Source organism: Solea solea, chromosome 2, assembly GCF_958295425.1.
Source record: "Solea solea chromosome 2, fSolSol10.1, whole genome shotgun sequence".
Lineage (NCBI taxonomy): Eukaryota > Metazoa > Chordata > Actinopteri > Pleuronectiformes > Soleidae > Solea > Solea solea.
This window is the reverse complement of record NC_081135.1, coordinates 841,555-853,586: the sequence shown is the minus strand read 5'-3', so window position 1 is coordinate 853,586 and position 12,032 is coordinate 841,555. Positions and strand designations below refer to the sequence as shown.

Here is a 12,032-nt window from a genome sequence, read left to right as displayed (position 1 = left end):
GTTCACTTCCTTTTGTTTACATTCCACGGTATGTCGCCGCTCGACTGGAAGTTGGTGTCACATGACATCCACTTTATTGGTGTTTGGAGGTTTTAGCTTCCTTGCTCGTCAGAAATGACCGTGCATGTTGTAAGAGATGCAGTTTACTGTTATTTTCACCATTTATTCATCAGTTTGTTCCTAAAATGCAAACAAATCAAAATGATGTTTTTCTTTTTCCCTGAACTCTTCTTCACCGACCCTCTTTTTGGGGTCCCTGTTTGAAAATGACATGCCCAAACTAAATAGAGTCTATCTCTGCACCTACAAGCTCTATGTGAATGATCTTGGTATCAAAACAAAGATAATCTTAGTTTCACTGTAGATGCCACTGTGCCAGAGTAAATGCAGATGGGACCCTCGCCCAAAGAAACCTGATGAGTGATAGAAATGGTAGTGTTGGATTCTGTGGAGTCTCTGCTGTCGAGCAGACGCTGATTCTCCGGTGCCGCTTTTAAATGTTTAAAAGTCTTAATTCTTCATTTAATAATTTAAGTTTGATTCTTTTTTGATAATAATTCCACTTACATTTTACATTACATTCAGATAAATGTGTAACTATGGTGACAAACATGAACAAGTGTACTTGTGGGCTGTAAACGTGACCACCGCGTTGACCCCTGACTCTGCTGCCGAATGCACTGCTATCACTTCCTGTTTGCTGTGTACCGTGACCGTGCAGATCGCTATCGCCGTGGCGCCGTGGCAACGTGACGCTGGGAGCGACCCAAAGCGGTGACGTTTCTCGGGCAGGCGTCTGCAGTCTGGAGCTCTTCTGACGGCGTTTCTTGACATTTATTTGAGATTTATTTGAGATTTCTTGATTGTACGGATGTGTGCAGTGTGAGTGAGTTCACTGGCTGCCACTGCAGCAGAGCACTGGCTGTTCAAGTACAGCTATATGGAAGCTTATTTAAAAAATAGAGGCGTGATCCATAATTGATGGGCAAAGCTACATCTTGAGCATATTTCTCTGTTGGGTAGTTACACAACGAGCTCTCAGCCTGTATATTATGGAAGTTTTATACATGAACTTCACTGAAGCTCACATGATCAGCCTCCATCACAGATGCAGAGGAAATGGACAGTGTTTACCTCGCTCTGAACAACGCAGCGTATGATAACACACGGGCAAAGGCTGAGATGATTCATCTGACAGTGATGCAGTGATATTTATATGTATATATATAGTTATCTGCTCATGTGCTTGTGTGTGTGTGTGTGTGTGTGTGTGTGTGCCTGTGCTTATCTGTGCCGCGGCGTGTTTGATGGCGCAGTTTTCAGCTGAAATTTCAGCTCCGTCGCCGTCGTCCTCCGGAGCAGGTTCTGGGGGACGACGGCGGCTTCTCTCGGGGCTTGAAAGAGCCGATTGTTTCTGTCCTCTCGGGGGTTTTTATGTGCCGATTTGAAAAAGGAACCTTCAGCATGTCGTTATGTTATCATCTCCTGTTGCAGAGGATCAACTTTAGCTGGCTGTCGACACGCTGGAGTTTCACTGGGAGCCAGAGGGCGTCCTGCCAGACAAATGATCCTGAATTAGAGCAGGAGGTAACTGAGAGGATGTGTTAGCACAAGGTTACAAGACTTTTGACTTTAGTCTTTAATATTATGGTATTAGATTTGTGTCAATATTTTTCAAACAACACTTTTTTAAGAAGCAAAAATATTGTATTTTATTGTGTGAAAATACACCTGCTGATCAGGTACTGAGTTTTGGAGCGACCGGACATCGTCACGTGGAGTCGCTGTCGTCTGGAACTCGTTCCCCGTCGACATCTGACAAAATAATTGCAAATATCTGTTTATATGTTTATAATCTCACAAACATTAGATATTTACAAGTACAACTTCCGGCCTTTGGGGGCGGAGCTTTGAGCAGAGGAGAAGAGTGGAGATGTTAACGTCTCGCCTTATGTTTGATAATCTGAGAAATTAAGATTATCAAACCTAAGGTCCTGGAATGAGTGGATCATCGTGACCATCACCGTCCAAGACAAACAGGTGATGATGAAAACAGATCCTCATTCTTGATCTGTAACTTTCTTCTTGTTGGGTCTGTGGTTTCATGAGTCAGCAGAAATACGATCAGCAGCTTCTCTCAGAACACAAAAGCCTCGTATCTCTTTTTTGATAAACGGCTCAGACCTGGAGTCTCACACGTTTGGACGCGTGTTGCTTCCCTCCGTCTTTAGTTTAAAGAAAATGCTTTTGATTCTTCTCTGATTTCATAACTTCATTTTCTTCCTCCTTTTGTGTGGACAGAGGAAATCTCTGCAGCGCTCTGTGGAGCAATCTGCAGCCCTAATAACATCAGACGTCTCTGTCTCTGCTGAAGGACAAGAGCGACCGGTTAAAGCGCCACGACGAGGTTGTTTATCACAGAACACTCGGTCTGGTCTGCTTTATCCAAAACTAATCCATAATTAATATTAAAAATCTCTATTTGTCTGCCTTCTTTGCTCCATGTGACAGAAAAATCATTCAAACTCAATCATTTTCAAGACACTTTCTTGACGTTTTCCATCAATTTTCTGCGTGTGTTCAGGTTTTGAGTCATATAAAAATGTATAGTGGGGACGTGGTGTGTTTTAGTGTGGATGAATTCATAAAGATTTATTTTGAAAACCAGGTTGTGAAACTGAGACTCTTTGAATTTTCAGGGTTGTGTTTTCATGGAGACGAATGGAAACTGAGATTGTGTCTCAACATAAAGAGGACATTCATGTTGAAACCGGGCTGTGTTTTAGTGTGTATATATATTTTTTATTAATCCCCATTTGACCTATCCTAGAATTAGGAGCAGTGGGCTGCCACACTGAGTAGCACCCAGGGAACCCCAGCCCTTTCGACCTGGTGGGGACTTGTATATATACATATATATGATGTGTGTATAATGAACACCACTGCAGTACACAGACCATAGAAAAACCATGTGGGTCGACCTCTAATATCTTCTCATGCTTCTTTGCATCCATTGTGGTGTTAGGGTTCTGACCTGGTTTGGAAGAACATTAGGAAGCTGCAGCTCAGAAGCAAGGCAGCAAAAGTGCCTCCCACCCTCTCTCCCTCCCTCCCTCTGCTCTGCCTCACAGTGTCACAGCAACAGCAGCAGCAGAATGCAGATGAGAGAAGAAGAAGTAGAAGAAGAACATCTAATCTATTCTCTGCTTTATCTCTTTTGGTTTGCCCTGATTGCAGTGTTTTTGTTGTTGTTGCCTAAAGCCAGGGGACATAATTTAGCCGTGTGTGTGTGTGTGTGTGTGTGTGTGTGTGTGTGTGTGTGTGTGTGTGTGTGTGTGTGTGTGTGTGTGTGTGTGTGTGTGTGTGTGTGTGTGTGTGTGTGTGTGTGTGTGTGTGTGTGTGTGTGTGTGTGTGTGTGTGTGTGTGTGTGTGTGTGTGTGTGTGTGTGTGTGTGTGTAGATCGCCTCAAGGTCAGTTTAGACTTGATGAACTATTTAACAGCTCCACCAGTGCTGCAGAGCCGCTCGGCTTTTTACATTACGGGCAAACAACGCTGGAGGGTTGGGGCCAAATGTGTTGATACTGGCTCAATCAGCAGGGAGGATAGTGAGCGGGGAAACAGCGTATTACACTTTAATGTGTGCATTAATCAGCCTGCTCACAGCGCAGCAACGAGGAAGTGTGTTTAATGATGAGAAACGTTGAATAAGCACCAGCGCTGGTCTCTGATCTGAGGCCGATCAGAGGTGCATCGGTGTCAGCCGCAGCTCCGTCATCGCAACACGCTGCTAATGTCAGTGTGGATGAACAGAAACTGAGACTTTTACTTTGAAAACTGTGAGGATTGTGTCTCGGTGTGGATGAACAGAAACTGAGACTATTACTTTGAAAACTGAGGATTGTGTTTCAGTGTGGATGAACAGAAACTGAGACTTTTACTTTGAAAACTGTGAGGATTGTGTCTCGGTGTGGATGAACAGAAACTGAGACTTTTACTTTGAAAACTGTGAGGATTGTGTTTCAGTGTGGATGAACAGAAACTGAGACTTTTACTTTGAAAACTGTGAGGATTGTGTTTCAGTGTGGATGAACAGAAACTGAGACTTTTACTTTGAAAACTGTGAGGATTGTGTTTCAGTGTGGATGAACAGAAACTGAGACTTTTACTTTGAAAACTGTGAGGATTGTGTTTCGGTGTGGATGAATAGAAACTGAGACTTTTACTTTGAAAACTGTGAGGATTGTGTTTCAGTGTGGATGAACAGAAACTGAGACTTTTACTTTGAAAACTGTGGCAATTGTGTCTAGGTGTGGATGAACAGAAACTGAGACCTTTACTTTGAAAACTGTGACAATTGTGTCTAGGTGTGGATGAACAGAAACTGAGACTTTTACTTTGAAAACTGACAATTGTGTCTCGGTGTGGATGAACAGCAACTGAGACTTTTACTTTGAAAACTGTGAGGATTGTGTCTCGGTGTGGAGGAACAGAAACTTTGATGTCGCAGGCGCCCCCAGTCTCTTCCTGATTGGTCTGTATGGTTTTCTGTTGCTAAGCAACCAACTACAAGTGACCGAAAGCAGAAGTTAAAGATGGAAGAACAATTTGAGCTTTTCCTGACATTTTCCTGACTGTGGAATATTTCCTTCCCTGGGTTTTCTGAGTTTGTGTTGTGGGTGTTGTCAGTGAAGAAGATGGATGGTGTGCTCTGTAAATGTTTATGTTTGCAGAGAAGTGTAAACACTGGTGCATAAATGAATCCCCCACAGCCGCATCACTCAGAAATGTCACAGCGTCTCTTCCAGGAACTGCAGAAGGCTTTTATTCTTTGTTTTTATACTACCACTACAGAGTCGAATGTTCAGTCAGGTTTCATTTGTGTCAACACAACGTGAGTTTGCTTTTTTTGTTGCATTTTCATACAATAATGCAGATATTGAGCAGAAACGGCTGTATGTAAATGTTGGTTTGATCCAGTGAGGACACAGTGCAGCTCTGTGCTCTAAAGTCATAGTTCAGGTTTTTCCACTCTGGCCACTGAAAGTCCTGCTGAGTTAAATCTGCACATACACACAGACATAGTTTGGAAAGCACTCGCTCTCTGCACGTAGCTCCCTCACTGCGTATGAGCAAAGCATGCTGGGAAGTCTAGTTTTTGTTGTTGTTTTGGTAAACAGCAAAGGTAAGACAATATTACCGCTTGTATTTCTTGAAAGTGAGTCGTAGAGCGATAGAAATGGTACCGTTGGAATCTGTGGAGTCGCTGCTGTTTTACGTGACTACACGGATTCTCCGGTGCTGTTTTCGGCTGGTGTAGTTCCATCACTTGGCGTTTAGTGTGTGTTTCTGAGCTTTCTGTGGGGCTGCTGCATGTCAACAATGATTAAAGGTGAACATGCCTTTGATACGTGTGTGTCACAGTGAGTCTGGGTTGCTGTGTATTTGGGATTCAGTTCATTCAAATAAAGACAGAACAGTAAAACACTCTGGTGGCAGATTCCATGGTTGGAGCCTGAAGTGTCCTCCTCTCATTTGCAGCTCTGTCTGATAACATTGTTACAGTCTCAGGGTGATTATCAGTGTTTTAACTGTCACTGTGGGACGGAGCAGGAACACACCCTCATTCTGTCTGTGAACTAACCCGCTCGTGTGTGTGTGTGTGTCATTAGGATGAGACAGGTCCGGCATGGTCTGGACTGAGCTGCTCCAGTACCAGGACGATGGCTCAGAGACGGATATCATGCTGGTGAGGCCGCCTGCCAGAACCCGCCACACCTACACCGAGTGACGCCGCCATGCCTCGCCTGCCTCCCTGATTCCCTTCCACACTCCCTCCACTCAGCGCCACAGCAGTCCCCCCGCCCCGTCCCCCCGTGAAGTCACCATGGCGACCCCCTTCCTGTGGAAGCTGTCCTCCCAGAAGCTGGGCTTCTTCCTGGTCAGCTTCGGCTTCATCTGGGGCATGATGCTGCTGCACTTCACCATCCAGCAGAGGGCCAGCCACGAGAACAGCGCCGTGCTGCGCCAGCAGATCCTCGACCTCAGCAAGCGATACATCAAAGCTCTGGCAGAGGAGAACCAGAGCGTCATGGACGGGCCCTACGTGGGTACCATGACGGCTTACGGTGAGTAGAACAGGAAGAGAACTGACTTCTTTTAGTCTTTGGAGCACACATACAGACTAAACCCCGGTTAATAGACCTGTGCGGCTCCATGGGTGAGGCGGGGGCTTCATTAGGAACCTGAGATTGGAATTGATTGGTTCTCTAAGTCTCTGAGAAACAAGAGGATAAATCAAAGCTCCTGCAGGTGAAATCATCTCTCAGAGAGAGCAGTGCAGTCATCTCATGTTTTCATTTTCAACTGATTCAAGTTCATAACTGTGATATCTGAGAAACATGCTCACGTCTTTAACTCACTGACGTTTGTAAACCGCTCACTCTCCCACACCAAAGCCCACAGAGAAAATGAGTGATTTTAACATCACAGCACACAGGAGCTGCTGATCCACTGCTGCCTCCATCACTGAGTTCTAATGTCTTATTTGGTCACTTTGGCTTTCAAAATTCTTCATTACAATTTATTCTAGTGACACAAAGTGACCACACGAGGCAGCAGTAGAGCAGCAGCTCCTGTGTCCCCTCTCTGTGGGGTTTGGTGTGGGAGAGTGAGTGTTTTACAAACGTCTGTCTCACAGTGAGATAAAGACATGAACATGTGACATAGATTTTGTAGACTTGAGCTGACTTGGATTTTATTCGTTAATGTGTTGAAATCATTTTTTGTCTAAAACTCTTCCACGGTGAAACACAAACCCACCATTTTAATAACAAGTAAAGTTGGTGTGTGCACATTTGAATCTGTCTACTTTGTTTTGCTGCAGTTTTCAAAAAAGTGAAGCATTTACAGATGACCCTCGTCATCACCATCACTGACGAGCTTGATCACATCGTGAGTCTGCACCCGGCTGCTGCTTCCTGTGGTCTGCTCATTGGCTGATGATTTGTCATGATAGGTTTCATAATTGAGTTCAGTCGGAAACAGGGTTTCCTCCTGAGCTTCCCATCAATGAGCCGTCAAACCAGAATGCTGGTCTGTTTCATACTGTGTCTCCTGAAGGACTGTTTGTGGGTGTGGTAAAATGCCTCTCTCTTTCTCTGTCTCTCTCTCTGTCTCTGTCTGTCTCTGTCTCTCTCTCTGTCCTCTGGAGTCTGGTGTGACGAGGATGTGATGAAAGTGATGGGTGCAGCATGCTTTGAGAAGCCACCGGACACCGTGTCGTGTCTTTGTGGGTTAGGGTTCTGGTTCTGGTACTTGTACTGGTACTTGCTCTGTGGGGACTGAGAGTCTCTGGGAGTTTCTCTGAGCTCCGCAGAGTCAAAGGTCACCGCGTCCTCCTCCTTTGTGCTGTTACACTGGGCAGATATGGAGACGCTTCATATGATCCTATTCAACAGTGATAGCTCAGGTTTTTCCTGTTCTTTGTGCTTGTATGAGCTCATGACGTGTCCGCTGCTGCTGCCGAGAACCAGCGGAGCTCTTAAGGACAACATCGCTGCCAGCAGGGAACATGTTCTGCTCCTTTATCTCACTTTCAAACAAGAAACCACTCACTCTCCCACACCAAAGTCCAGAGAGAAAATCAGTGATTTTAACGTCACAGCACAGAGTTGTTGATCCACTGCTGCCTCCATCACTAAGTTCAAATGTCTTCAGCATTAAGAGTCCTTTGTTCAGATTGACCTCAGTGACACAAAGTGACCACACGAGGCATTGGTTTACCAGCTTCCTCTTGAGATATCGTAGAGTTGAGCTCATGCACATTTTCAGGCTACAGCTCATAGTTGTTTTCATAATTGATGAGCTGATCAGTTCCTTTGTGTTTCTTAAACCTGGAGACGATGATGTTCTCAGATGGAGCAAAGAAACCAGCAACTATTCACATTTAAATGATGTTCCTTTAATGCAGAGTGGAGTTAAGTGTCTTTACTTCACCTCAGAAACATTGAGACGGGAAGCAAAGCGTCCCTGGGTGTGTGGTTACTCACCTGGTTACCGGGCAGCAGAGTGAGTGAACATAGTTACTCAGAGCTCCATGGACGCTGAAGCTCTGTGGTGTCCTCTCTTTGGACACGAGGGACAGCAGTGTGTTCATCAGCAACATCAACACAGATACGAGGGTAGGTTAGTTGGTTAGGTTCGTTGTCAAGGCTGCTGCTCCAAACCCGCTCTCCGCTCTCCGCTCTCCTCTCTCTCTCCCAGATCTCGTCCAAATCCGACAAACGCTCTGGCATTTGTCTTCACACGCAGGCTGCAGCCTGTGCCAGGGCCTCGTTGTTTCGCTGCCAGTCTCTGTGACGCGATGAAACGTGGCGTGTCAAATGCATCGCAGCGAGGGGAAAATGTGGCACTTGTGTGTGTGATAGACGAGCGGCAATTAGCAGACGCACGGGCGTCTCTCTGCGCCAGGCTCCGAGCGTGTTGTCTTTAATGTATGAAGAGGAGAAATGAGTGGACGCGGCGCCGTAAATGCCATCACTGCCTGCAGAGAAATGAATATGAAGACATTCTCACAGACAACAGAGATACGGAGAAAATCCAGATTAAACATCAGGGTCAAACAGGCAGCAGTGATAATCCATCAAGTCACAACACATCTATACACGTGAGCCTGAACACAGTCAGTGCAGGATGTGAGGAAAACCACATTTAACCACTCAATAAAGCACTCTACAATATCTACAGAACATGTCCACGTCTTTATCTCACTGTGAGACACACTTTACAACAGGAAACTGAAGTCTGTAAAACACTCACTCTCCCACACCAAAGCCCACAGAGAAAACCAGTGATTTTAGCTCACAGGGACACAGGAGCTGCTGGTCTGCTGCTGCCTCGTGTGGTCACTTTGTGTCACTGAGGTCAATCGAAACAAGAAGTTTAATTTGCAAAAGAAGACATTTGAACTCAGTGATGGAGGCAGCAGTGGATCAACAACAGTGTTGTGAGTGAGTGGTTTACAAACGTGAGTTTCCTGTTGGAAAAGTCTGTCTCACAGTGAGATAAAGACGTGAACGTGTTCTTAAGACATCGTAGACATAGATAGCCTTTTGTGAAGTGGCTAAATTTCAGATTAGTTTTTTTAAAAATCCAAATGACATTCATGTCTCTGAAACTGTGTAGTTTCTCTTGTCGTAAACCTCACCCTCCACCGTTCTTGTCCTTGCAGACTTGAAGAAGACCCTGGCGGTGCTGCTGGACAACATCATGCTGCGGCTGGGTAAACTCGAGTCAAAGGTGGAGAACATCTACAACGGCACCGTGGGAAACCTCACCAACGCCATCGGCACCGCCACACCCAGTGCCACCAACCCGGAGAAGGTGAACGTAGCAGGTAGGCTCATAAAAGGTGTTGACATCGGGATAAAACACCTGAAGAACAGGGGCGGAGCTACGGGGGGGCAAGAGGGGGCAGCCAGGAGACATCCTTTACTGTCTAACTGGGACAATAACAAAGACAATAGCATTAAGTAGTCTAAACATAACTGTTGTGTGTCCAACAGTGTAGTGATACAAGGACAACCAGAGCTTCTCATGTCTTGACTTTGCAGGTAAGAGAAGAGAGAGCAGATCAATGAAAAGGAAAGCTAGTGGGGATACTGAAAGGTTTTTTCATAAGAAGAGTGCACAGCAGGAAGAGAAGGAGGGAAATGAAGGAGAAGGTAGTGTACTGGAGAGACCAGGAGGCTCAGAGCAGGAGAAGGCAACAGGAGGAGATGAACAAGTAAGTGAAGGAGAAGAAGATGTGATGGATGAAGAAGACGAGGCTGCTGCAGTTTCAGAAAGTGGGACAGAGGCAGGGAGTGACCACCAGGCAGATGAAGATGACAGGGAGGAAGAGGGTCCTAGGCCTACTGCCGTTCCCCCTGGACCACATGGTATGGTTTTATTCTCCTTCCATATAAATAGCAGTACAGTCGCATCACAATCACATTTGGGGATTGCTGCGTACCGTCCTCCCATGCCACCCTGCCAAGACCTCTTGCCACCGTGTTGCCACCCCATGTAGAATTTTTTAGATCCGGCACTGCTGAAGTTAATGACTTTATTTGTAATACGGAGCAAAGAAAGCAGAAAATATTCACATTTAAGACGCTGAAAAATCACACAAACATTTTAAAACGTGGTTTAACGTGGTCACTTTTATGTTGTTTAAATGAGCAAAAGGATCATTTTTGAGCATTTAAGTATTCATTCAAGTGAACTACAGATGTACGCTGCGAGAAAAGAGTTTGAATTTGACTTTGGAGAAGATGTTCTGAGGTCTAACAGGTCTGACAGTGGAGAAGGAGAATCTTCACCCAGAGAGAACTAGAATAAGAACTTTGCATTTCTCATAAAGGACGACATTGCCCAGAGCTGTGAGCAGAAGTGCACGCAACTCAGCCGGTACTTGACGGGACCAGACCACATCCTGGGACTTAATCCAAATCAGGCTCGCTGCTCGCGCTGCTCTCACTGCGTAACCTCTTTTTATTACTTTCATTGATTCTACTGCCAACGTTGAGATGATGGATTGAGGCGCGCTGACGGAGCGAGGTTTATCTGAGCTTCTGGTTTATCTGAGCTTCTGGTTTATCTGAGCTTCTGGTTTATCTGAGGTTCTGGTTTATCTGAGCCTCTGGTTTTATCTGAGCCTCTGGTTTATCTGAGGTTCTGGTTTATCTGAGCCTCTGGTTTTATCTGAGCCTCTGGTTTATCTGAGGTTTATCTGAGGTCCTGGTTTATCCAAGGTTGTGGTTTATCCGAGCCTCTGCTGGGACTGTGTTTGTGCAGGCTCTCACTGAGGGAGCGCGTGGTCTCGTTCAGGTGGTTCTGTTCACGTTCACAAACGCACAATGAGCTGTGAAGACGTGACGTGACGGCCGGTGAAGAGACGGTGAAGAGACATCATCAGCAGATTAATGCTGTTTTCCTCTCCTCTCTAAAGAAACTCACTTTGTCTTCAGATTTAAACAAAGAACAGAATATTCATTCAGCTTTTCCAGTTGAAATGAACAATAATCAATGCTCAAGTCATGTGATAATCATGTTTAAGTCCGTTATTTTGACTGAACTAATGAAGAAAATCACTTATTTTGGCTAAATGTATTAAAAAAGTCAGTTTGACTTAAGTTATGAAACTAAAATAATAATAATCAATTATGTTGACTTTTTGAATTATTAAGACATTATTTAAAAGGTCAGTTATTTTGGTTTAAATGATAAAAAAAAGTCAGTTATTTTCACATAAATGATAAAAGACTCAGTTAATTTGACTCAAATGATAAAGATAAATGATAGAGATAATGATTTCATTTTAATAAGTGAGGTCATAAAACAGGAGGATCTCCATGGAAACGGGCGGCGATCCAGTTTGATTCTCACGTGGTTTTGGGACGAGGCTCCTCCCACTTTAAAAATGCGTTCAAACACATTTGATCTGCATTTTCTCTCCAGACAAAGTGAGTTGTTGTAAAATAAGAACTTTATTTTCTTTAGAATAGAATGAAAAAGACGTCTCCTCAGGTTTACGACGGACCAGACATTAATCTCATAAATGAAAAGTGCCTGGATTAGGGTTACTGTCGTCATTAATCATCCCTCACTGCCCTGACAGTCAAAGCTTGTGGTGGTCACAGTACTTCAGTGGTGCATGTCTCCTGTCATGGAGTGGGTGAGTGAATGAGTGGGTGAGTGCTCCTCCTTGACTGTAAGGCAATTACAGAGATAAGAGTGTGGACAGTCAAGGAACATGTCTGCCGTTCAGAGAGGCTGTTATCAAGATGGAGGAGCAGCAGCAGCAGCCGCGGTTGATGTTTCTCTGCAGACAGATCGCAGATTATCACCCAGTGTCGTTAGTTTATCCCTGGATTTAATTGTCAGTGTCTCGGGTTCAAGGACGGAGTCGAGGCGCTTAAAAGAAGAAAATCTATGAAGAACCTCTGAGTGTTACGGTGATTTTAGCTGCTGGTCCTCTGCTGCCTCGTGT

General features: G+C 44.8%; 1 protein-coding gene across 2 annotated transcripts in view; it reads left to right on the top strand.

The window, feature by feature from the left end:
• mgat5 (alpha-1,6-mannosylglycoprotein 6-beta-N-acetylglucosaminyltransferase) overlaps positions 1-12,032 on the top strand; it is a 45,698-nt gene that overhangs the window by 5,045 nt on the left and 28,621 nt on the right. The window contains exons 2-4 of one of the 2 annotated variants that reach the window (XM_058615841.1): positions 5,671-6,126; positions 9,231-9,395; positions 9,613-9,939. In XM_058615841.1, coding sequence (XP_058471824.1) covers positions 5,886-6,126; positions 9,231-9,395; positions 9,613-9,939 — 733 coding nt within the window. In that variant the 5' untranslated portion in view covers positions 5,671-5,885. The remainder of the gene's footprint in view (positions 1-5,670; positions 6,127-9,230; positions 9,396-9,612; positions 9,940-12,032) is intronic. The other variant, XM_058615850.1, reaches the window with a different exon arrangement.